This window comes from Vanacampus margaritifer, chromosome 4 (assembly GCF_051991255.1).
Source record: "Vanacampus margaritifer isolate UIUO_Vmar chromosome 4, RoL_Vmar_1.0, whole genome shotgun sequence".
Classification (NCBI taxonomy): domain Eukaryota; kingdom Metazoa; phylum Chordata; class Actinopteri; order Syngnathiformes; family Syngnathidae; genus Vanacampus; species Vanacampus margaritifer.
In genome coordinates this window covers 2,082,167-2,109,575 of record NC_135435.1, presented here as the reverse complement: position 1 = coordinate 2,109,575, position 27,409 = coordinate 2,082,167, and the positions used below count along the sequence as shown (strand labels likewise).

The following is a 27,409-nucleotide window of genomic DNA, read 5'->3' as shown; positions in this document are numbered from 1 at the left end:
CAAAGGAGAGACTGAGGAAAGGAAGGACAGACGAAGCAGAGTGAGATCCACAGACACCAGCCTCCACCGATTCAATGACCTGAGGAAGATTGTGTCTGAGTTTCGATAAATGCTGGTGTGGTGGATCTGGCATGCATGAAAATCTCCACCAAAGAGGGGAGCCTTCGACCCCCGCCAGGACAGAGCAAGCGCGGCAGCGCCAAAGGACGACCCCCGGGCCCCGCAGGGGCCACCGGCCGGAGAGCAAACCCAGGAGCAGGAGCGCCCCCCACCCCAATGCGTGGAGGGACGGAACACCGGGGGCAGAAGGGGAGATGGGGGCACCGGAGGACGGGCGGCACCCCCGAACCCCAGGCCCAGCGGGGAAAGGCCCCGGTTGTCACTCCAGCGTTCTTAGTGAGAGTTAACCCTGTTACTGAGTTCGCCAGCTCGCCGGCTGGCGAACTCTACCCCTAAACCTTGAATGTGACCCCACCCAGTGTCTATACAAGTGTGTGTATGTGTGGTGCATTAAAATTGGGAGCAGGTGAACCGGAGCAGAGGGAAATGATATCCCCCTCTGCTCCGATCCACCCGCCTCCCAGGCATGTCAGTGAGTGTATGTGGTGCATTAAAAAAAAAAAAATAGGTGGGGGGGGGGGCGTCGCGGCGGGGATACGGACAGGGGACCGCAGCACTGCTATATACTGCGGTCTGCCCCAACCGATGGCGCCCCCCCTCCCACACACACAGTTGTGTGGTGCATTAAAATTGGAGGGGAGTTGTAGGGCGAAGACGGTGTTTCCACCCCCCCCCCCCAAGTGTGTTATGTGCCCTATATGTCTATAAAAGTGTATTGTGCAAAACTAGTGGGGAATAAAAGGTACAATAATTCTAGCAAAGCAAGTTGTGATTATTGCTGTTTGCGGGGAATGAAAGGTATAATCATTCTAGCACAGCGCAGGTGTTGATTACTGTTTGCGGGGGATAAAACGTCCGATTATCCTAGCACAGTATAAATGTTCATTGCTGTTTGCGGGGAATAAAAGACACGGTTATTCTAGCAAAGCATATCAAGTCTCTGTGTATTCATTGTTGTTCTTTTTCTTTTTTTAATATGCTCCTTTTTTTTGCGGCAAGTTACATCCTTTCACAGGGACTGGCTTTTTAACTTTTCACCTATTTATCTGTACTTTATCATTTATTTTTCATTTGTCAATTATTTATCCCTGAAGTGTCAGATAATGTGGATGCCCCATGAATAAAATTGTTTAAACTTGAATTCAATCTGTTTTTCCCCAGTAATTTCAGTTTACATGAAATATAATTAAGATTAAATTAAGGTCCATTTATTACAATAAAGCCTAAAATAAAGACTATTAATTTAAATTATACCTAACATTAAGTCTATTAATGAAAAGTAAAGTCTAACATTTTAGGCTATCAATTACATTAAAATGTAGAATAAAAGCTATTAAGTCCCACTGACAATAACATTTTGACAATTTTTATGCGTATCTTTAAGAAATTAACAGGCAGATGTGCTGAACTAGCTAACAATAGAATGACAAATATGCCTACAATGTCTTGTTTTGATTTGTACGTATTGACTTTCATATCATATATAAAAGAAAACTACTTTGGTCATTTAATGCTTTAGATTTTTTATTAGACTGAGTTTAGAATACTCAAAAATCAACATTTGAACAATTTAAGTGATATTTACTTAGGCTTTGGTCGGGATCGAACCCGAGTCTCCAAAAGACAAGCTGCAAGGCACTCATTTATCGCCACGGTTCGGGCGTGCTCACTATCCGCGGTTGGTTGCAGCAACCCGGCTGGGGATTGAACCCACAACCTCCCAGTCCCGGGGCGAACTACCACCAGGACATTAACTTTGGTACCTATTTAAGGCTTGTGATCTCCACATTTGTGTGCTAATGTGTTCCCTAATTTAAAATGTGTCTCGTGTTTGAGCATCATTGATGGGGTGGTGTAATTAGCAACAACAAAACCAAAGGGACTCAATGTGCTAAACAGACAGTGGTTAGGCAGGTCTTGTCAAAGATTCACCAATACTTGTCAATGAACATCAAAATGGCAACTCAACACATTCCTCAATGCAACAAATCATTTGTAACCATGTCATACGTTTGCAGTTTAATTACGACACGGCAAAAGGCATGTTGAAGATGGTAGGTGTCCATTTCCTCGCTAACCAACAGATGTCAACCGTTGGGTCCACGAACTAAATTGCCTTCTTGTCTTCTACCTGGTGGATAAATCCAGAGGACTAAAGGTGGCCTTGATTATTGTAATTCCAAACACGAAAAAGCAGGAAGGGAGACAGTGGGTCTCCTGTCTACTGGAAATTGCGTGTCAGGTAGGGCTGTGCAGATCGATCCAAGTATCGATAGAATCCATACTAACATGAGTATCAGTATCAGATATTTTACATTTATTTATTTATTTAATGTGATTGGCTGGCAACCAGTTCAGGGTGTACCCCGCCTACTGCCCGAAGCCAGCTGGGATAGGCTCCATCGGTATGCCACCTGTCCCCGCCCGGTTGGGGGGGGCCTCGCTGGTCGCTCCTCTTAACTCACTGCACTAGTTTTGCACAATGCACTTTGTTAATAGACACATAGGGTACATAACACACACTTTGGGGGTAAGGTGAAGACACCGTCTTCGCCCTACAACGTCCCTCTAATTTTAATGCACCCCACAACTGGGGGGCATCGTTTGGGGCAGACCGCAGTATTAAACAGTGCTGCGGTCCCCCATCTGCATCCCAGCTGCGCCACCACGCCCCCCATATTTTTTTTAATGCACCACATACACTCACTGACACGTCTGGGAAGCAGGTGGATCGGAGCGGGGGGGATATCATTTCCCTCTGCTCCATCTCACCTGCTCCCAATTTTAATGCACCACACACACACTTGTATATACACTGGGTGCGGTCACATCCACGGTGTAGGGGTAGAGTTCGCCAGTCGGCGAGCTGGGAACTCAGTAACAGGGTTAGCTTTCACTAGGTATGCTGGCATGACGATTGAGGCCTTTCCCCACTGGGCCTGGGGTTCGGAGGTGCCGCCCGTCTCCCAGTGCTTCCCCTTCCGCCCCCAGTGTTCTGCCCCACCACGCGGCTGGAGGTGGGGTGGGCACGGGTGCCCTTGCCGCTCCGCTGTCCGGCCCCTCTCCGGCATCGATGCCTGGTTATGGGGGGGTCCCCGGGGTTTGGGGGGCTGGCGGGGGTGGGGTATGGGTGGCTGGATGGCGGGTGCTGGGGGTGTCTGTGGGTTTGGGGGTCTAGAGAGGGCTGGGGCATGCCAGATGCACCACACCAGCATCTACCGAAATTCAAACACAATCTGCTTCTTCCTCTGGGCGTTGAATTAGTGGAAGCTGATGTCTGTGGATCTCACTCTGCTTTATCTATCCTTCCTTCATTTCCTCATTCTTTCCTTTGGTCTCTTGGGGTCTCTCTAATTTGTTGGAATTTAGATGTTTCTGGGGTTAGTGAAATATTCTGGTTAGTAATGAAGACATTTAACATTTTCAATTTATATTTTTACTGTTTATGAATTTACTTAGAAGTATATAGATGCCATAGAAAGTGTGTAGTGAAAAGAAGATCAACTGTGATGTTGTTGTCAAATATATTGGAACTTTTACTCCCTTCCAGTTCTCATGAAGATAAGAAAGAATGTGGAAGTTCTCATGGAGATAAAAATGTGTGTCTTAAAGGGAGTAATTACTAACCCTTTGTCCAGCCTGTGAGTGGGAGAGGAAGTTTCTTCATGGATAAAAGAGTGGGTGTTTTCATATTCAAACACACTCGAGGCTTAACATTACCTTTGAATGTAAGCATTTTCTCCTGTGTCTTTAAGAGCTCTCAAATAAATCTTTGCAAAGAAAGCTTCTTCATAAGATGTCAATACAATTATTTTGAACACGCAAAGATTACACTTAATATAGTAATCAAATAATACCTTCAGTAACCCGGTGGGTAGTAGGTGATGTCTGGTCGGTGCTGGATTTCACTTTCCTTTCTTTTCTTTGATCCTTCCTCGGGTCTCTCGCGCATACAAAAAAGAAAAAGAGAAAAAAAGCGAGAGAGAGACAGAGCAATGATGATGACATGTCGAATTGGTAAGATTACCGAATGAACATTACTGAGCTTTCTCTCGAAAAAAATAAATAAATAAACAATTAAATAAAAGGTGAAATAACTAAAAATATGTTTTATGTTCTAGTTTCTTTCTTTTGCTCTGATTACTACTTTGCACACGCTTGCCATTCTAACCTCTGAGAACTCCTTCTAGACTGTTGGATAACCATTTCAGGTGACTGCACAAGAAATTCTGTAGAGCAAGTTTGACCCCATTTAGAGTGGTTGCTACTTTAGTTAATCATGAAGTTCTTTGGTTTAATAAGAGAATTACTAATCCACTCAGAAAACACAAATGATTTGGCAGAAATTGAATTTCTAGACAACAATTTAATTTAGTAAACACACATATATCAGTCACAGCCTTAGTAACCTATTAATGAAACGGACTAAAAAATGTGAATCAAAGACAAAAAGAAAACATGCAACCACCTAACTAAGATAAAAAAGGTAGATGAAAAAGGTAGATGGGGAATAGAGATGAAAGCATTTTGACCTGCCAAAAGTGGTATGGTCAGATTGCAATGAAGGCGCACTCACGGACTGGTTCAGGTAAACGGGAGAGAGAGGGACTCGCGAGCGTCGACCCTCAGTTGAAGAAAACTCCGTTGGAGGCGATCTGGGCGGTCGGCGCACGCGCAGCTGGAATGCTGCGCTGGAATGCTGCGATGGAGTCTCTGGCTGATGGTGATGGGCGCACGACTGAGAGGCCACGGCTGGTACAAGTCCCGGTTGGTGGTGATGTGCTTGCGTGGTTGAGAGGCCGCAGTCAGTTGGTTTGGGCGCTGCGGGGCATCTCGGGCGCACGGCTGGAGCGGAAATGGGTCGCTGGCGCGCAGCGACTCGGTGCCTAACAGCTGTCGTGGAACCGGGTCGGTGGGGCGCTGCGTGATTCAGAGAGCGGAAGGTAGGTAGGTCGGCTCTTGGCAGGAACATACACGCGCGTTTTGGGACGCGCAGTGTGGTTGCGAGCCCTTGCGTGATGCGTGCTTTACGGCACGCGGCGTGGCTCAAGTCCGGGGCTTAAAGAATGAAGCCACGTGGTCGCTCTCAGCGTGTTCGGCGACCACATCTCTCGTGATGGTCAAAAGAAGTTCATGGGGCAAGTAGAGCGAAGAGGAAGAGGAGTGAAGAAGAGGGGAGTGAAGAAGAGGGGGAAAGTCCTTTGCATGCTGGCTCTTAAACTGTTGTCCCAGGGGGTCAAGCAGTAGACCCGCCTCCTCTGTTCGCTTGAAGCAGACTTGGTCGACTGAGACCAAGCTTTTGGGATAGCCTTTGATAATTTTTTTTATCAGAATTGACAAGCCAGATGCTTCATTCATCATTCAGAGCACATTTCAAACATTATAGCGATCATAAAGTTATTGAATCTGCTAAGCTTACTAATTAGCTAAACTTAGATGGCTGCAGAAGTTATACACATCATTCATTTGAGATAGACATACAGGTTGTGTACAAAGATAAACAACAGGAGTTACTTGATGTCCGTTTATGTCCTGAATTATGTAGACTTCAGATTAATTAGGAGCAGCAGGATTCTTGAGGATATTACCGATAGTGACGGCTGGAGGGCACTGTTGTACTGTATAACTTCCAAGGGGCGTTGTTTCCAAAAACACATGGCTGATTCCTGTGGATAGACCATGACTGATAAGCAGTCTTATTGCTAGTTTGCTTGCTAAACAGGTTTTTAGAATTCGGTAGACGCTGAGGTATGTGTTTCCTTTGGGCTGTAAAAACGAAATCCAGTCCCTGCTGGAGGGGAATTCAAAGAGTTTTCCTTCTGTAACTGTCTCTGGTTGGTTTGAGAAAACACAGGGTTAAGGCTTGCACACACATTCCCCAGGGGGAAGTGTTAAAAAGGCAAAATAAAAAAAGTTGAGGGTGACAGGCAATATTCGTTACAAGCCATATGGGGTCTAAGTGAGTCAAATGACAGTTACCCCTACAAGGGCTACATTCAAGTTGATTTGGAGTTGCCTAAAAAGTCAAAGTCCATCAAAGTCAAGACTGTTCCTGCCCTGGCCCTAGTATGTCCTGACCTCCGTTGTTCTGAGACTATACCTGTCCTCATTGGCACAAATATTCGTAAAGTCAGTTCTGCTTACTCCCAAGCAAAAAGAGAAGACAACGAGAAAGTCAACCCATTCAAAGTTCAAGTGGAGAACAGAAGCCACTTACCTGTTCCTGACACGATTAATACCAACAGTAAAGACTGAACTGTGGTAGAGGTCAAATGGACAGGCCCTGGTCCCCTTGTCATACCTCCTGGAAAAGACCACATTGCTGTCCGCAAAGTTACTGGCAAACAGGACATTGGAGACAGCATATTTTATTATATATATATATTTTTTTGGAGAGAGCTCAGTATTGTTCATTCGGTAACTATACCGATTCGACATGTCATCATCATTGCTCTCTCTCTCTCTTTTTTTATGTGCGTGAGTATGTGCATGTGTGTGTGTATGTGTGCGTGCGTGTGAGTGTGTACTCATTAATTCACCTAAAACCTATTAAAAATCCCATAGCGTTTACCGAAACCGAATACTTCAGAATCCAGCTAGAGTCATGAGGTGGTCAGAAGACCCGAGGAAGGATCAAAGAAAAGAAAGGAAAGTGAAATCCAGCACCGACCAGACATCACCTACTACCCACCGGGTTACCAACCAGAATCTTTCACCAACCCCAGAAACATCTCAATTCCAACAAATTAGAGAGACCCCAAGAGACCAATACCACCCCCCACCCCCGTATGTTTATATATATATATATATATATATATATATATATATATATATATATATACACACACACACACATCTATATATACATATATATATATATATATATATATATATACACATTATTTCATCAAAGTTTTTTTCACCCAGAAACATTACAACCATTAGTTTTTTGTTTTTTTTGTTTTTTAACTTTCTTAAACAAAGTGCACAAAGTGATCAGCGAAGAATAGCATATATAAACAAATTATTTATCATATACTGTTTAGTAACTATAAATACAAAAAATAACTAATAAAATAAAATAAAAAATCTGTCTTCATTGCACTTTTGTGGATTTTTTCAACCTAAAAAAGATGTTAAAGATTATCATGCATCAACAAATCCATCCATCCATTTTCTTAACCGCTTGTCCCCACAAGGGTCCCTGGAGCCTATCCAAGCTGGCTTCGGGCAGTATGTGGGGTACATCCTGAACTGGTTGCCAGCCAATAGCAGGGCACACAGAGACAAACAACCATCGCATCAACAAATATAAAACATAAAACAACATACAAAATAAATTATTTTTCAAGTTAAAGACTGTATGTGTTCAGGCAATCTACTGCAAAGATGCTAAATTATGTGATGGTGCACAACACAGGAGGGAAGGAGGGAGAGCGGGAGCAAGTCTGCCTGTGACTGCTCCGCCCTGACTCACAGAAGTGGAGTGTAAGGTGACATGGCTGTTATCTGTTTGACCAAACTGCAGAAGTGCATAAAATAACCAAACTGAAACTAAACTAAAAGATTGATATTATAGTGCCAGTATCGACCTGATATTGATAGTGAATTGTTATTGATAATATTGGTATTTGTATCGATCACCACTACAATTTAATGACTGTGTCAAATGAAGGCTACATGGTGATTCTTATTTTATGGTTAGCGTATGTGTATTCAGATGGAAATGATGTCTGATGAAATGCTTGAAATTATGAAACACTAAGTGAAACACCGTTATCTTTTATTGCCATCACACATTAACAAATAACAATGCATTATTATTACAACCATCCATCCATCCATCCATTTTCTTGGCCGCTTTTCCTCACAAGGGTCGCGGGGGTGCTGGAGCCTATCCCAGCTGGCTTCGGGCAGTAGGCGGGGTACACCCTGAACTGGTTGCCAGCCAATCGCAGAAAACCACATTACATATTACAACCACAGAAAATAAAATCACATTTCAATTGGCTTAGACTATAACTGTTCATTTACTCACAACACAATGGTGCATGTTACAGAGGTGACAAACCCAGGTCCAGAAAGTAGAAACCCTGCCACAGTTTGTCTTTAGCACCAGGTTCTAGCTAGCTAGCTGCCTAGCTGACATGGTGCTCGTTTACTTGCTAAGGAGCTAGCTATCAGGGCTTAAAGTCAAACAGGCAGGGTTTTTACTTTCTGGACTTGGATTTGCCACCTCTGGTTACAAAATATCACACATTGGAACAAACTAGGTCATTTGACTCAAGGGAAATTAAATCCAAGGTTTGTTTAACTCTCTTTCTGGATAATTTTCCTTGCCTTGCATTAGACTTGAGGTAATGCTCCTTGTTATGGATGACCTGAATGTATTGGTCTGTACTGCTGTTTTGCTGATCACTGCTTGAGGCCAGGGAGGCGGAGTCAGACTCAGTCAAAGGTTGGTCCAGATTTGGCCTTGCCTTTGATTTAATGTGCCTGCTCCTAGATGCGGACTGACTATGTCTTCCTGGAGAATTTATGTGGTGCCTGGTTCGAACTAGTAGAGGCTCTGCTCCTCTTATACTGTCCTGGGAGCGGGAGTGTGATTTTATACCTCTCCATCTGATATCTCCTTCCTCTTCATCATCTACTTCCTGGGATCTGTACCGCCCTCTACCTCTGTGGCTGTCTTTAGCTATAGACAAGTGGCTCTCTACTCTGTCACCAATGTAAAAGTGTGGTGGCTGGTGGAGGTCAGATAGAGAACAGGGTCGATGAGTCTTCTTTAACATTCTCCTGCGTTTGCCCTCTTTTTCCTCCTCGTCTTTATTCAAATTCTGTTGGGATAGTTGAGATCTGTGGAGGTGTGGTTGGTGGTGTGGGGTGCGAGCAGTGTAGCGATTGATGTTGCATGGGTAGAGCTCCAGAATATCTGATGGCTCCTCCTCCATTAAGTAATGGCGTGGGATACGTGTGGCTGAGTGAAGCAGCTTCTTTCTAGGTTCATGTTCATTGACAATCACGTAGCGGGTGGCATGACCATGACGACACCCATAGCTCTGGGCAGTCATGATCCCAGCTGGTTCATCAGGATGTATAGCACATAAGGTCTTCCTGTACAGGGGGTCAGAGTGGATGTTGTCAGAATACCTGGCTTGGTGACTGCACGCCTTATGGTAGTAAGATTTAGAGCGACAGGAACCGCTTGGGCCTCCAGGGAATGGTGTGTGCCTGGTATGAGAAAGGACAACACATCAGAATCAAATAATATAATTACTGTAGATGTTAGTTTTGGCAGAATTCAGAAAATCATATATAAAATACTGTACATTTATTTTTTATTGAAAATTTCTTGGGTGGTGACCAGTTTACTTGGGTGGCCCACCAAAGTATTAACATGGTGTGGGAAACATTGTAACTCAAAGTGTAAGTGTATATGTAAAAAAAAATGGGTACTAATAATAATATACAGTGATCCCCATTCATCACAGGGGATACATTCCAGAACCACCCACTACAGGTGAAAAGTTTTTGATTTCCGCAATAGACAAGTAGACGTTTTCAACCAAGTAATCTGTGACTGTAATATTGCGGCAACTAGGGATGCTCCGATCCGCTTCTTTCATTACCGATTCGATACCGATACCTTGGGTTCAGTATCTGCCGATACCGATCTGATACGATCCATACTAAATTGTCTTTGCACATGTTTTTTCTTCCAAAATAGTCAATGTAAAAACTCAAATGCTTTTAAAAGTTCTTTAATGTCAATATGTTGTTTTTTGAACAGATTTATTGAAGTATGATTTTCTTTCAACATTTTCAATACATTTATTGAATGAATATAATCATTACTTAACTACAGGTAGTCCTCTAGTCATGAACATCCAACTTACGAACATTCGCAGATACGATCAAAGGCTGACTGATGTCCGTAAATGCCATATTTCGCTCGCAGGTTAATATTTTGTAAGTGCACACCACATCATACATTACATTACAGTACTGTACTGTAGTTCCCCTCTCTGCCACAACCCTGCCAAATAGCACACCATTTGCACATTTCAACTACCTCTCTATCAGTTGCCACGGCGCACACACTTGAAACATTTACTGTATCGAAATTGGAGACATTTGAGACAGTACTTAGTAGAAACAGCATGATTAATGATGTTTTAAATAGCGATGTTCCCCCAGTGCAATTTTGACAGACAAATTGACCATGCTAGCGTGGCAAGCATGGGAAATATTTACCTCGCTGTTCCCGTTTCACCTTGTCATTGGAGACGGGGCAAACGGGAAGCGCGCACCCTGAAAATAAGCCTCTGTGGATGGGGTTCTTTGTAACAGATACCTAATACGATTTTCTTCCCCCAATATCTGGGCCGACACCCGGTCCACATGTCGGATCGAAGCATCCCTAGCGGCAATGCTGTATTGCACATTACAGTCAAAATGTGTTCGAATTCATTCTTTTGACAACACAAAACAGTTACATGTATATTGGGTGGCTTTTTGTCAAAATATCTCTCTCTCTGACACCTGTTTGGCACATGCTCCAACCTATGTTTGGGGATTGTGGCAGGACTTCTGGAGGATCCAGCCACGGCTCTGTTCAGCTCTCCCCGAGATGCAGACTGAGTAATTGTGCGAATGCTGTTACTACGCTGCCCAGGAGCTTGGAGGTTTGTGATGCAGCCGTTCTGTTGTGAGGAAGAAGTTTGGATGGAGGGAACCTGGCTTGTGATGTCACTCTCTTGTTCATCTGGCTTTTGATACCCCACTTCATCTCCTGGAGCCTGAAGTCTTGCTGAGAAATGGTTTAATATTAGTGTCAAAAAGAGAGAGCGCTCCATAAATCTAAAAATGCACATTCAATAATACAAATTCCTAAGCGTGACAACACACCTGCAGCCATCTGGAAGGCTTTCTTTTTATCGTCAGTGCGCTCCTAATGGGAATAGAAAAATACTCTTATCTCTTTTTTACATTTCCTCAACATCTTTCAAATATACTGTATTGTGTAATTGCCCATATTTCACTCCATGACGTTAAGCAGTTGAGCTTAGTTATGTTCATGTAGTTGTGAGATGAATATGGTGTCACATGGGCAACGTATGGCTGCGATAGCCCTAAGCACCAATAGAAGAATATTTTCATGATTTATTAATACTGTAACGGACTGGGTAATTGAATTTTAGTCCACCATGGGAGGTTATTCATTTGACCCAAAAGACTGCCCCTAAATGGTCACATTTTGCCTCTAAAATATTAGACAGCACGAGCAGATTCTTCATCCACTCACGCAAATGCGAAGGGTAAATATATAGAATTTTTTTTTTCTCAAATATTGTAGCATTGCATAAATAATCAGACCAAGCGGTGAGCTAGCAACAACTCTTTAATGGGAGCTTGGCGCGATTACTGTCGGCAGAAACCACGACTACAAGACATTACCTGGTGCATAGCTCACAAAAATCTCCCCGTTGCCTTTATGGCTTCTATTGCAAACCACAGAACACGTGAACCCTATTGAATGGTTGCTACAATATTTTTTGTTGTTGACCCACTTCGATTCAAAATACTTTTTTCATTGAAGCAACAAGAGGTGGCCGCGTCAATGATCTTTGAGCGTCCGTCATTTGGCAATCGTCAACAGTCAGGACACCCTACCGTCATCATCAATCCATCAGTATTTTGAACTGAACTGCATTGTAATCGTCAATCCGACATTCATCATTCCTTCAGCGACTGACACCTAGTTGTAGAAACAGCTCACTGCACATATCAAAAGGGGCTTTTGGGGGCCTCCTGACTGGGAGAAAACTTTGGGCCAAACCCACTAAGAATGTGCTGTGTCTGCTGAAAGTGCCAACAATTGTTCAACATATGCACCCGCAGCTTGCTGTTAACGTCCTATTCACTAAGGATGTTGCTCTAATGATATACCAGCGCAAACACGCCCACAAAGTTTGACAGCTGGGAGCAAATTTGAGCCTGATTTACTACACATGGCAATGGATTTGCGCCAAGGACGCGGCAGTATAAATGATCAGAATCTGACCTGATCAACTGCCAACCCATTTCAAACCTTCCCTTCATCTCCAAACTACTAAAAAAAAAAAACTGTTGCTGCTCAACTTCACACCTACCTTTCCTCCAATAACCTTTATGAATTTCAATCTGGCTTCCGTTCCCTCCATACACTGAAACTGGCCTCCTCAAAACCTCCAATGACCTTCTTCTGTTTGCTGACTCCGGTTCACACCCCATTCTCCTCCTACTTGATCTCAGTGCAGTCACACCATCTCTCACTCCATTCTCCTGGACAGACTCTCTTCCATTGGTATCCACAGCACCCCCCTCACCACCCTCTGGTTCCACTCCTATCTTTCCGACCGCACCCAATTCATCCAGCTCAAATGTTTTACCTCACGCCCCGTCACTTCAGGTGTTTCTCAGGGTTCTGTCCTTGGCCTCTTGCTGTTTCTAATCTACCTTCTGCCTCTTGGTCACATCTTCAGGAAACATCACATATACGTTCACTGCTACGTGTAATACACCTACATTCCAGCAAACAGAACTCCACACTCCCACCCTCCTCTCTAACCAAATGCCTCCAGGAAATAAAACCATGGTTCACCTCAAACTTCCTCAAACTAAACAGCAAAAAAACTGAACTCCTCCTAATCGGCACCATATCTACCGTAAATAAAATAAAAAAAAATCTCCATCTCCATTGACGGCTCCTCCCCTCAGGTCAAGAGTCTAGGCGTCATCCTCGATAGCGCCTTCTCCTTCACCTCACACATCAATAACATCACGTGCTCCGCATACTTCCATCTCAGAAAGATCCACTGGCTCCGCATTTCTCTCACCCGTCACTCTATTGCCATACTCACAACATGGTCACCTCCCGACTGGATTACTTCTTTTCCCTCCTGTTCGGTCTCCCTAAAAAACTTCAACTGGTCCAAAACTCAGCCGCCCGCATCATCATACATATGCCCTCCATAAACCACATCACACCTGTCTTCCAACAGCGCCACTGGCTCCCCATCTCACCGCATCCAATATAAAATCCTGCTCTTCACATTCAAAGCCATCCACGACCTTGCCCCTCCATACCTGACCGACCTTATCCACATTGCCACACCTGACCGCTCTTCTCCGTTCCTTCTCCTCTCTCTTCCTTACTGTCCCGCCCGCATGCCTCATTACTACATCACCAGCTCTGGAACACTCTCCCCGCTGACCTCCGTAACATCGACTCTATAACACACTTCAAATCCATTCTCTTTTTTTTTATTATTTCTTAATTTTCTGTTTTTTATTAATATTGTATTTGTATGTTTTTAACTGTTGTTGTAAGGTGACCTTGAGTGTCCAGAAAGGCGCCTATAAATAAAATGTATTATTGTGGGAATGCATTCCCACTTAAATTACTCAGATTCTTTATAGCAATTTATTCTCCACACTTTTTTTGCCGTGCAATAACTACACATAACACTTCCGATTTACACCATTCAAATTTCAACTTGCTTCAAAAACTCACGCCATTTTGGGAAAACATCATCTGATTCCACATTACTTAGTTTTCGCACAATTGAATTTTCAATATCAACTTTTCCCCATTCATTTTGCAATGGGAAAGACATTTAAATTTTTAAGGTTTTGCCGTGCAATAACTCCCACATTACACTTCCCATTTACATCATTCAAATTTCAACTTGCCACAGAATTCACGCCTATCTGGAATCCCAGTATTCACAAAATTTAACTTTAAGTAACAGCCTTCCCCCATTCATTTTAAATGGGACGGACATTGAACTTTTGAGGTACAGGGTGACACAAAAAACGGTCATCATCTAAACTTAAATAACTTTAGAAATAATTAATCAGTTATTTTTATTTTTCAGATTTACCAAGAAGAATTAATGTTTTTAATGACTACTGAGGAAAAGACATTTATAGTTGAGGCATATTTTCGGCTCTCCCTTAAAAATAGGGTAAGAAGCTCGGCCATCCGGGAGGGACTCAGTGTCGAGCCGTTACTTCTCCGCATTGAGACGAACCAGTTGAGGTGGCTCGGGCATCTGGTTCGGATGCCTCCTGGACGCCTCCCTGGAGAAGTGTCCAGGGCATGTCCCACCGGCGGAAGGCCCCGGGGACGACCCAGGACACACTGGAGAGACAATGTCTCTCGGCTGGCCTGGGAACGCTTTGGGATCCCGCTGGAGGAGTTGGTTGAAGTGGCTGGGGAGAGGGACGTCTGGGCTTCCCTGCTAAAGCTGCTGTCCCTGCGATCCGACCCCGGATAACCGCTAGATGATGGATGGATGGCATGTTTTCGGCTGAAGTCTATTCACGCAGCTCAATTGCAAGTCAAAGAACGGTTCGGATGTCGTGAATTTCCTGTGATCTACAAATGGGTACAATTTCAGATGTTCTTGATAAATCTGAAAAATAAAAATAATCGATTAATTATTTCTAAAGTTATTCAAGTTTAGATGATGACCCTGTACCATTTTCCACGCCCACTTCCATACATTCTACTTATCATCATTACCAGGTGTCTGATACTGCTCGGTGGTGCAGTTGGTCGTGGGTTCGAATCTCACCTCCAGCTGTACATTGCAAATGTATCTATCATATCAGGAAATGCATTATAATATCACTGAAATGACTAAATGCATAATATCACCATTCAGCTTTGTTAGCTTTTCAGCTTTGTAAAACAATTTTCAATATAAAATATAAATACGTCATTAGCCAAGCCGTTCAACAAGTCAGTTGGCGCACATGGAAAAGTGTGTGTCAGTTACTTAATTCAGGACTTTCAACTTTAAAAGCTACATAGCATACATCTGTCAGTTGGTTAGAGACTCACTGTCTGGAGCTGCATCATCAGCTGGTTGTTGGTGAATTTTAGAGATCTGGCAATAGCCTGGAGATAGTATATCAGCATGCTAAAACACAGAGATGATGGAAATCATAGTACTAGTTTCACACTGTGTTGTGTGTTTATCTGTGCGTGTGAAAGGACTTACAACAAAAGAAGTAGTGCCGGTAACACCACAACAGGGCTGGTGACGTAACTCATCACTTTACTGAACCACAGGGGAAAGTCACTGGCCACTGTTTCAGATATGATGTCATAGATTTTTTCTTGACCGCTGAAACATACAGTTTTATTCTTAGATTATCACACAGGAAAACAATATAGAGTGTTATCACCCTTAAATCCCTGCTGCAATGAGACACGAAAGACATATACTGGATAATCCGGGATAGGGCTGAGCGATTTTAGGGGAAAAAAAATATGGTTTTTTTTTCTGACAAATATTGCGATTTTGATTCGATTTGCAATGTTTTTCAAATTAAGCTTTTGTACAATATTCAAAATGTACCAGTAACGTTTACAAACTTGATAGAATATAACACGCTATCAAAACTATTAATAGCATATATGCTAATAATGCCACAAGGACACTAAAGAGGTTGTCTGAGGGAAGCAGTCCTTTTTTACGTTTTACGCACTGTACTACTTGCCGTCCTGTTTAAATGTGCAATTATGTGTAATAGACTATGTAAATTAGAATGCATTTGTTAACCAAAAAAAACGAAAACATTTTGTACTAATGTACATGTTCTTTGTAAATAAATGTAAGCTTGTATGTAAATAACTTGTCCCCAGATTTTTGCTCCAGACTTAACTGCTTCATACAGAAAGGGCTTTGTGTTTCAGCCTGAAATTGATATCATAGTATTAACTGAATCTTTTGGTCTTCACAGTAATGGTGAGTGTAAAAGTTTAAAAATTATAACGGGAGTATTTCCTATTGGGTTATTTAAATGTGAAAAGGTAAATATTTCCTTTAAAAAAAAAAAGGGCCAGGAAGTATCATTCACTCTTCTCTCTGCTTCTTTTCATTAAAATCTTGTCTTTTATGTAATGAAATCTATTCAACAATAAAACATAGTCCCCTAAGCGGATAAAAAATAATAATTTTGAGACGTATTACTGTGTAGATCTCAGAACTCAGTGGTGCAAATGGGCTATATGCCACTTACTTCCGGTGAAAGTGACGTGTGTGCCAATGTAACATCCGGTCCCATTTACTTCCATTAAAATTGGTGTGTTTCCACTTGTACCCTGCGTGATTTCCCTCCCTTTTCTTTGAAGTTAAGTACTTAAGTCGTATCATTCAAGTCCTGTACAACATTACACTATTACAACAGAAGGGTGGCGCTGTTGTTCAAGTTCTGCCTGCTACACATGACTGGATAGTTGTCTGTTCCTTTACTTTTACCTCCCTACCCGTTTTTTCACTGTTATATTTACTTACTCGTCACCTCATATTTTACACAAATTACATAAACCACCTAATCACTTTGATTCTATCCTATAACATGCTAATATTGACAAATGGCCTATGCAGATATATACACAGGACTGAGTCTATATTGTTTGTATGCATAAATTAGTTCTGGTTTCCTGGAATGTTTGTGGCGCTCGCTCAGAAGCAAAAAGAATAAAAACTTTAGACCATCTCTTAAAATTAAAAGCAGATATTTGCCTCCTACAAGAAACCCACCTACAAAAATTTGAAGAAAAATTACTTATTGATAAGAATTTTAGCCAAGCGTATTCTGCCCCTTATAACAGTAGACAAAGAGGAGTCTGTATACTCATACATAAGAATTTACTCTTTACTTTAAATAATACAATAACAGACCCAGAGGGCCGATACATTATTATTCAGGTGACTATATTTAATAAAATATATACACTTGGTAGTTTATATGCCCCTAATAATGATGATCCGGCCTTTTTCCATGAATTTTTCTCTCAGCTGTTTGATTTAGCAGCGAACTCTACTATTATTATTGGAGGAGACTTTAACACAGTCTTAAATCCATTAATAGACCGTTCTAATAACACAACATATATAAAGGTGATTACAATCTACTAAAGTAATAGGGAATATATGAATGACTTTGGCCTCGTCGACAGCTGGAGACTTAAAAACCCAAATAAGAAGGAATTTACCTTCTTTTCCGCTGTGCACCGGTCTTTTTCAAGAATTGATTATTTTCTTACAAATAACTCTATTGCTGATAAAACTGTTACAAAAATACATCCTATTATTATTAGCGACCATGCACCAGTCTCCCTTTCCCTACAAGTTGATTATACCTTTAAACCACCACCGACATGGCGGTTTAACATCTCACTGCTAAACGATGCAGAGTTTGACAAAATTATAAGAAAAGAGTGGGCAGACTTTTTGGAAATAAATGACTCTCCAGACCTATCGCCATCTCTTCTCTGGGAAACTGGGAAAGCAGTAATTAGAGGTAAAATTATATCATATTCATCTTATAAAAAGAAACAGGATCAAAAATCAGAAAAAGGCTTGGAAGATAAAATTAAACAACTGACGGGTGAGTACGCAATAAACCCAAATAACCAAATATGGACTGACTTACAAAATACAAAAATACAGTTAGACGATATGCTAACTAAAAAGACAGAGTTTATAATATAACAATTGAGATACAACAACTTTGAATATAATAACAAATCAGGTAAATTTCTTGCAAACCAACTTCAACGCAATCGGGAAAAGTCTCTTATAACGGCTATTAAAGGGACAACTGGTGAATGCACACAATCACCAGAAGAAATTAATCACATTTTTTATAACTATTATCGTAACCTATACTTAGAAACTAACAAGCCTAACCCTGAGCATATTGAGGCATTCCTCAGTAGCTTAAATATACCTCAGTTAACTACTGAATATAAAGACATGTTAGATGCGCCACTTACTATAAACGAGTTGTACAGTGCTCTAGATAGTATGCCTAATGGCAAAGCACCTGGCCCGGATGGTTATCCGGCTATATTTTTTAAGGACTTCTGGTTAATGCTTGCTCCACTATTCTTAAGAGTAGTTACAGAAATTAAAACTAAGGGTTACATACGCCCACACATGAATACAGCAGCAATTAAACTTTTATTAAAGCCAGAAAAAGACCCCACCCTTCCATCAAGTTACCGTCCGATTGCACTAATTAACACTGATATTAAAATTATCACTAAGGCTTTCAAATCTAGACTAGAAACAGTAATCTCGACAATCATTCATAGCGACCAAACAGGCTTTATTAAAGATCGTCACTCTACTAATAATATTAGGAGACTCTTTAACCTTATTAGCATGTCACAGCGGCATGATAAAAAGGCAGTTATTATATCATTGGATGCAGAAAAAGCTTTCGACAAAGTTAATTGGTCCTTCCTCTTTGCTGTCTTAAATAAATTTGGCTTTGGGAAATCATTTATCCACTGGGTATCAGTATTATATGATTCTCCTAAAGCTACAGTTACTACTAATGGGATTATATCTCAGAGTTTTACTTTACAGAGAGGCACAAGACAGGGATGCCCAATATCCCCTTTATTATTTGCAATATTTATTGAGCCACTTGCAGTTGCCATACGCCAGGAAAGAAGGATTCAAGGAATTCACTCTGGGGTAACAGAACATAAAATTAATCTATATGCCGATGACATTTTACTTTATTTAGAAAAGCCGGCTACTTCGTTAGGGGAAGTATTTAACTTAATAACTAAATTCTCACAGTTATCAGATTATTCTATTAACTGGACAAAATCAACACTTCTACCTATTACAGAAAATTCATGGAACCCTGCAAGCCAGGACCCACACTACTAATTTCCTGTAGGTAATTTAAAATAATTAGGCATAAAAATCTCACCTAAATTAACTGATTTAATTCATTTAAACTTTTCTCCACTTCTGGATAACATTTATAGTGACTTGGAGCGCTGGAATAATCTTCCTATTTCTCTAATAGGACGAATAGCCACCATTAAAATGAAAGTTTTACCCAAAATAAACTATTTTTTCTCAATGATTCCATTTAAACCTACGGCTAAATGGTTCCAGTTGTTGGACTCAGCCGTTACAAAATTTTACTGGAATAAAAAAAAAGCAAAGATTAGTCTATCTACTCTTCAGAAAAGTAAATCCAAAGGTGGTCTAGAGGCACCAAATTTTATGTACTACTCTATAGCTAACCAGCTACAATATATCGTTCTATGGGCACAACCCAACAGAGACACTAACTGTTGGCTGGAACTAGAACAGAAGGATTGTAATAACCTCAGACTTCGAGATTTACTCTTTATTACAACATCGATTAAGCGACATAATTGTTTTAAAAACCCAATGATTTCCGACACCGTGACTGCCTGGTGGAAGGCACTAGAATTGACAAAAGCCCAAGTGGAGCCCTGTGGGCTTTCTCCCCTATGGCATAACCCCGACTTTCAACTTAACAACCAACCGTTTTATTTAGGTGTGTGGGAGCAGAAAGGAATTACACATCTCCACCATCTCTTCTCAGATAATATGTTTATATCATATACATCCTTGCTCCAAAAAATATAAAAAACGGAAATTTTTTACATTATCTACAAGTTAAAAATATGATAAAGAAAAAAATTCCAACACTTCGGGGTACGCTCCAACCACCTGTTTTAGCTAAAGATATTAACAAGCTTTCTCCGACAACAACAAAAAAACTTTCAAAAATATATAAGCTACTTTCATATACTGATAAAATGTCTTTACCCATCTCGAAATGGGAGACAGACTTGTCTATAGCACCGGAATCTGACTTTTGGATTCAAGTTTGTGAAAAGGCATTTAAAATGACAAAACACACAAATTTACAACTTATCCAATATAAAATTATTCACAGGACATACATTACTCAATATATGATGAAGAAAATGGGACTCAGACTCCGACATTTGTCTTCAATGTTTACAAAACACTACAGACACTTATGTTCATGCTTTATGGTTATGTATTCCGGTTATGTATTTCTGGACTAAAGTCTTAGAAAAGCTTTCCGCTATTTTGGACTGTAGGATACCTTTATCTCCAAACTTGTGTTTGCTAGGTGACCTAACAACAACTGACTTACCACATAAACAATTTCAATCTACACTTGTAGCCTTTACTATCGCTAAAAAAACAATTCTTGTTAACTGGAGAAATAAACAAACTCTGAATATCGACCAATGGTCTAACCTCCTCATAAATCACATTTTAATGGAAAAAATATCTGCCTCAAATAAAAACCAAATATCAAAATTTATAGAAACATGGTCTACGTATATAGAATTTTTTAACCTAATTCTGGTTACTTAATTCTGTTTGTTAGCGAGAGCCACTACATCGTGATAACTTACATTGATGTTTCTGCATTTGGCAATTTATTATTATATTATATTATTAGTATGGGATTTTTTTTAATGAGCTTTAGGTGAACTGATGAATACACACACGCTCGCACGCACACACACACATGCACATACTCACCCACATACAAAAAAAAAGTGTATATATATGTGTGTATATGTATATATGTATATATATTTAAAAAAAAAAAGAAAAATGAGAAAAAAAACTTTTTTTTTTAATTTATTTTTTTAAAAAAGGAGAGCAATGATGATGTCAAATCGAATGACCAATACTGAGCTCTAAAAAAAAAATAAAAAAAAAAAAGGATAGTTGTCTGCTGTTGTCTCCTCATGTGAGATCAAAAAAAACAGCAACAACAAAAACCACGACACTACAGTGCTTCGTTGTCTGCTGCTACTTAAATGTCTTCACGTTTTTCCTTCGCATTGACTAACTGATCTGATCTGTTGTGCATTGTGGCATGCTGCTGAATGGTGAGCATGGGGGATAAGAGCAATAATTTTTTTTAAAAAACAGGTTTGACGATGTTGAAATTGCGTTGTCTGATAATAAATCGTTCAGCCCTTCAAGCGTCTGTATGCACAGAAGTTTCTGTGTTCTTTGGCTTTTGGCTCAACATGAGACTTAGCATTGTTTCAGTGCTTTGTGGTGTCTCTGTATTTTGCATTACAAATTTGATGTTTATAATTTTTTTATTTATTTATTAATGTAAATTGTATTTACTTGTATACTTACAATGTTTGTTTTGTTCGTATTTTACTTATCTTTACCGCATGACGGATTTCTGTTCTATGTCCAGCACTTTGTACACAGCAATGCTTGTTTTAAAGTGCTTTATAAATAAAGTTGAGTTGAGTTAAATGTTCCCATTCGAAGAGTGGGATTTATCAATCTGGACTTGTGTGTGGAGACGTGCGTAAATTCATGCACAGCTCTGACGATGCGTACACACAAAATCTTGTGGTAGAACAGTGAAACTACAGATAGAACAGTTATAAATACATCACCAACAAGCCAAAATGAAATGTGGGTTTCTTCAACATAGTTGGAGAGTCCTAAATTAATTGCAGCCCCTTTTGAATGAAAGCACCATCACACCGCAAATTCATCTACGTGAATAGGAAATGATTTCAACAAATGCACAAATCTGTGATCCACAAGACCTAGAGGAATAAACGGACGGCCTATTTATACAGCTCTTTGAATGCGTGAGTCCAACAGGAAGCTGAGGCGAGCTGGCTGTGCGCATACAGTAGTGACGTCATGTATCCCCAGCCTACAACACAGGGATCCAAATAACTTGCTCGTCTTACATCATTGTCATCTGTGGGCTATGGGCTCCTGCCTGATCCACTGGGAAGAAATTAGGGTTACGTGCCTTGCTCAAGGACACTTTGACATGGTCAACAGGGGTGAAGATCGAATCCACAACCTTCCGGTTGCGAGACGACCACTCTAACGCTTCATTTATTGGTAAGAAATGTATTATGTATTCCAAACAGTACTATTTATTTCAGGGCTGTCAACTTTTGACCTAACCTTGAGTGTGACATTGGTTGGTGGGGTATTAGTAGGTTATTGCGGTGAGCGTGTGTGTGTGTGTATGTGTGTGGGGGGTGTTTTTGTACATGTTGACATGTCGATGTGCAGTACTGTGATAGACAGCAAGTAGCAAACTGGCCGCCCCCTGAAATGGATAAAGCAGGTGGATTTTGCCGCTTGATTCATATTCCACAAACACAATATTAATCAGAATACCATGTTGAGAACACGTTATTGTAGAGAACATTTTGGTGATGACTTCTCCTTTAAGGTTTTGTTTTTAGGGGATGTTATTTCCAGTATTCTAGAGTATTTTTAGTGCAAACTTGCCAATTGACTCATTTTCTCCCCAAAACATATGAATACGTCCTATTTTAAATGTTCTAAGTGTCCCAAAGATGTTTTTTTTTTATGCTAGAGCATACAGAAGGCTTTGATGCATCCTCTCAACTGGACAGAACGGTTGAAGCAATGGTAGTTATTACATAAACGGCCAGCAGGTGGCAGCAGAGCAAAGGAGATCAACCAAGGCCATGTTGAAAAAGCTCATTTACCCACAGTTCTAAACCGATTTGTGAATGATGATGAAACTTAGCTATATGCTAATTCTAATTGCTGCAAAATGGAAACAGATAGAAATATATATTTTTTCCTGATAAAAGAAGAGATTCTAATCTTAATTTTTGGTAGGTTCCATGTTTTTATAGCAATAGAACACAATATTCTGTGGGCCTTGCAACATCAGTCAAAATCCAGTAAAAAAGGCAGGAGTGAAGGGAATTGCTTCTGTGAAAATGGCTGTGAGTGAATGAGTTAAATTAATTTACAGACATATATCCTACAACTGTGCACAAAAGGTCCCTTTTTCTCAAGTAATTTGTCCCTGTCTTCTTTTGAAACTGCATTCTTACAACTGCAATGTGGATATTGAAAAATAATTAGGAAACACAACTCGACAATGTTAGAGCTAAGCCTACATTGAATTATATTTTTAATATTGAAGATTTCGAACATACAGATATTTCTGATATTTCCCCAATGTGATGCAATGCAAATTCCTTTCCAGCCAACACATACAGTTGGGGGCCCATATGGGCACCACTTGGTCTAGTTGGGCTTTGACTGGGCATGGGCTTCGTTGTTGGGCCGCAGTAAGATGGGCACAATAAGCGGGCTCTGACTGGGCTTCACTCCAAAATATTCAAAATTTTGCACAATAACAGCATGGAGCTTACTGTAATAGAGCAATGGAGCTTGCTCCCTGGCGTATATTTCTTTACAATTAAGTAAGATTTTCATTTAAAAAATAAATGCACAAGGAAATCTATATTTCAACTTAATATGTATTATTTGGACCATTAATGGGCCATTTCATACAAGTCTGATAGCACAAGAGATTAATATTAAAACCTAGAAGAAAATGCTGCGCAGCATTCCGAAAAGATATGGTAAAACCCTTCCCCCTTTGAGCCAATTAAAGAAAGTTTGCCGCCTAGCAAAATGTTTCCACCTCAACAAGTACTTCAGCTCCAGCTTAATTTGAGGTTGAAAATGAATACTTGTTTGACAGTAAGGGAACACTGATAATTTGTTGTTCTTTGACATTCAACAATAATAAAAGGGTAATTGATTGTATCATTGTCTCCTTGTTATTAAAGCTTGCAACAAAATAACCGTGTGGAATGTGTGTGAAAGGAGGGTACAATCGGGAACACCATAATTAGCCCAGTGGGCCCCAAATGGGGGAAAGCTGGGTTGCCCGTGTGGGTTGTAGCTAGGGCCCATATGAGGCCCAACTTGAGCCTATCTGCATAGCAAAAATTGGTTAAAAGTACAGGGTGATTAAAAAAGAATACACCAAAATCATTATGCGGTATTTCAAAAAAGAAAAAGGAAACTATAGCTTGGACACATGTTGTACATAGCTTCAAGTTATTATTTCATGCTTTATAAGTGTTCAATGCAGCTTCACATCAAGCCGATATGAAAATTCAGGATGTTGCAGTCCACCGTGTTAATTGCAGCTGTTATTTGATCTTTCATGTCATCGATATTTGCTGGAAGTTATTGGAACATCAACTTTGTCTTTAACATAAACCCCCCCTCCACCTCAACAAGAAGACTCACACAGTGAGGACCGGGGATTTGGCAGGCCAAGAGTAGAGAGCGAACACCTCTCCTATTAATTCAGCACTGAGGCACGTTTTTATTCAGATAAACTTGAACCCCAAGATGTCAGTGGTGGCGGTGCTTCAACTTGTTGAAAAATGAATCATCGAATAACAGCGGCAGAATCAATGTGGTGAACCATTACATCCTGAGTTGAGTTTGGGAGGAATTCTCATATTGGCTTTATGTTGTCCGTGCTGCCGGTGGTAACCACAGTGGGCAGTGGTAAAACGTGAAATAAAAACTTGAAGGTACGTACAACACGTGTCCAAGCTAAAGTTTTCTAATGTTTTAAATTTTTGGAATATTGTGTGATGTTTTTGGCGTATTTTTTTTTAATCACCATCTTAAAGGTCTCATATTATTAAACTTTTCAACATACTAAAATAGTTCTCAAATGTGTAAAAGACATGTCTGTGACATGCATTCGTCAAAATTGACTTTGGATCTAATATTTTTGTTGTCCCTGAATCAGCCAAAAAACGCTCTGTTCAAAACAGCCTGTTTTAGGGGTGTGCCACTTCTATGTAAATACTGCACCAGGCTGCGCCTAGGCCATACCCTTCTCTCTCAAAGGGGCAGTGATTTCGGTCATGATAGCCATGTGCTAATGTGAATGGAAACGACTGGCCATGGGAGCAGAAGAAAAGAAAAATACAGACATGTCTTTTACACATTTGAGAACTATTTCAATATGTGGAAAAATGGCTAAACGTTTTACAGTAAGAAAAAGTAGCATAACGTTACTACAGAGACTATGTTGTAGTGTTAGTTTGAGATTGTTGAGGCAATGCAACCGGCAAAACTCCCGCGAATGTTATTTTGCTGTGAATGTCTCCGATTTGCCATTAATGCTTGTAGACATTTACAAGCGGTTATGAACAGTGTTGGGAATAAAGGCGTTTAAACTAGCGGTGTTATGTAACTTTTTTTTGTTTGTTTTTTCATAAACTGACTAATCTAATTAATTATTCTGCAAATATTTGAAACGCCATTATTGTTATTGTATGAGAAATGCGTTGCGTTACAATTTATTTATTAGTTTCAAGGCTTGATGTAAGCTTACGAGACGTTGTGCGGTGACTGGCTTCTCAAATGTAATTTGCGCATACTTAGAGGCATTGTTGTTGTCGTACCTCATCACAATTAAAGTTTCTTGACAGCTGAAATGTGTAGTGACTTTTATTTTGGAGGTGCTGTGGGAAGCGCCCTTCTTCTTTCTGTACCTTAAGGCTTAGCATATTTTAGGCTTAGCAAAGAGTCCACGTCCTCGCCTGGAACTGGTTTGACAACTTTGACAAAAGTGACATTAATCAAATTAACAGTAGAGATTTGCCGAAAAACAGCCGCCATGAGGAGTGATTTGTTGATAATTCTGTTCCACCAAGAACCTTATTGCGCCTCCACAAGCACCAGAACAACGATAATAATACCAGAAGGTCATAGCCACATGCTCGCCTAGTGTAAATAATAGCGCCAACAATTGTATTTCTCTTATTTCACGAGTGCTAAACACGTAAAGTAAGCCAGTGTTGATTGAATACCACTTTAGGTGATGATGCCATACAGATTCATGTCCAAAAACCCAAACTATCCCTTACATTAATACCTCCAGCCCACGTAGATAGCAGAATTATCGGTGCATTGATTGAATGAAGCCATTTCCTGTTAACATTGCTGAATTTGTTGTTTGATCGCACATTCATTAAAATGTGGGTGCAATTGTCTGTTTAGCCATTCCATCAACAGTTTAATTGTCAATCCACGGCTTTATGTGTACGCATAGTCAGAGCTGTGTGTAAATGTATGCTCATCCTCACAAAGAAGTCCAAATGGATAAATCTCATACTTTGCATGGGAATGATGCATGCTTTACGCACAATTCTGTGCATACTGCTTACGCATGCTTGATAAATGAGGCCCCAGGTTTTTAAATAAATTTAAGTGACTGAACACTGGTGAAAAGAAACCGATAGTAAGTACTTCAGAAATTGTGAGAAACAAATGTTGCGTACGGTATCTATGTAGAGTATTTCCAAAGTCAGACTACTGTTTGGCAAACTGTGGCCAAGTGGTTTTAGGATAATGCCTGTCAAAGTGGATATCCCAGTTGGTTCTGGTGCCCATGGTTACTATAGGTTAAATGCAGTGGCTAAATTTGTAGAATTAAATTAATGACAATGAAGAGGGTTCTTCTTACCTAAATGGTCCACAGTGCTGTGATGGTCGGTATCTTACAATGGCAAATATGGTAGGCAGCATACACAAAAAGAGCATGAAAAGCAGCATAGCCAAGTAGAAATTATTTGATCTGCAATAAACAGAGAGAATGAGATTGATCATCATGAGATATTGGGCATCAAATTGATGTAAAGGCAAGCTTTAATCATAATAATAATAATACAAAAATCAATTTGACTCAAAATGAAATAAAATAAATAAAGTAAAGCAAATACCAGAATAGAATTAAAGATTAAACTATACTATATTATACTTAAATAAACTATACTATATGATCCGTTTTCTGTATTATACAAAGGAGGTTTATTTATTTATTTTCCTCTTTTTTTAGGCTTTCTGCAAGGGTTAGTATCCTGTGTACTGTGTAAAAATGTACTGGCTGCTCATTAATTATTTTTGTTTTAAAGATAGGTCACCTTTTTACATGCATACTGTATACATATACAATAAGAGCTATAGCTATATTTAAGGCTGTCTAATGTATACAGTACATACATATAGGACTGTGTTCTTCAGAAGCAGATTAAATATTTGCATTACTCTGTAGACTACTTCTGGGAAATATGGTAATTAATTATTATGTTACATAGTATTATATAATAGTTTTATATTTAATAGTGTTTTCAATCTTTCCAAATACAGTTGTCCAGTTTAACTACTAAATAAGGTGGCTGCTTTTTAAAAAGTGAATTAAAATTCTACTACTTCTTGTTAAGTGTTTTTTATAAAGAAAAAAACATTTAAGGTGTGCCAAAAAAGAAATTAAAATCAGTCCACATAAGAACCAAGATTTTCATTTACTATGATTCAGAATCGATATAAAATGTCTCAATATCGCCTATCAGATTATAGATGGATGGCTATTTTATACTGTATTGCCCATTTTTGTGTGTGCCTTTATGGGCTATAGACCTTTTGCATGTGATGTCACAGCTTTCATGGGAACGTCCTCTCCGGCACACTGGACGGCAAAATAACCACTTGCATCTATTGAAACCGTTGAAACTCCTAAAGCGTATTGTCTAGTAAAT

At 40.1% G+C, this 27,409-nt stretch overlaps 1 protein-coding gene across 13 annotated transcripts in view; it reads right to left on the bottom strand.

Moving 5' to 3' along the window:
* Positions 1-7,914: 7,914 nt before the first annotated feature.
* tmc3 (transmembrane channel like 3) overlaps positions 7,915-27,409 on the bottom strand; it is a 212,202-nt gene continuing 192,707 nt past the window's right edge. For 7 of the 13 annotated variants that reach the window (XM_077562800.1, XM_077562797.1, XM_077562802.1 and 4 more), the window contains 6 exons: positions 26,338-26,448; positions 15,171-15,296; positions 15,011-15,089; positions 11,029-11,071; positions 10,663-10,930; positions 7,915-9,351 (listed from right to left, as the gene is read on the bottom strand). In XM_077562800.1, the coding sequence (XP_077418926.1) occupies positions 8,373-9,351; positions 10,663-10,930; positions 11,029-11,071; positions 15,011-15,089; positions 15,171-15,296; positions 26,338-26,448 (1,606 nt within the window). In that variant the 3' untranslated portion in view covers positions 7,915-8,372. The remainder of the gene's footprint in view (positions 9,352-10,662; positions 10,931-11,028; positions 11,072-15,010; positions 15,090-15,170; positions 15,297-26,337; positions 26,449-27,409) is intronic. The other 6 variants (XM_077562806.1, XM_077562798.1, XR_013293749.1 and 3 more) reach the window with 6 other exon arrangements.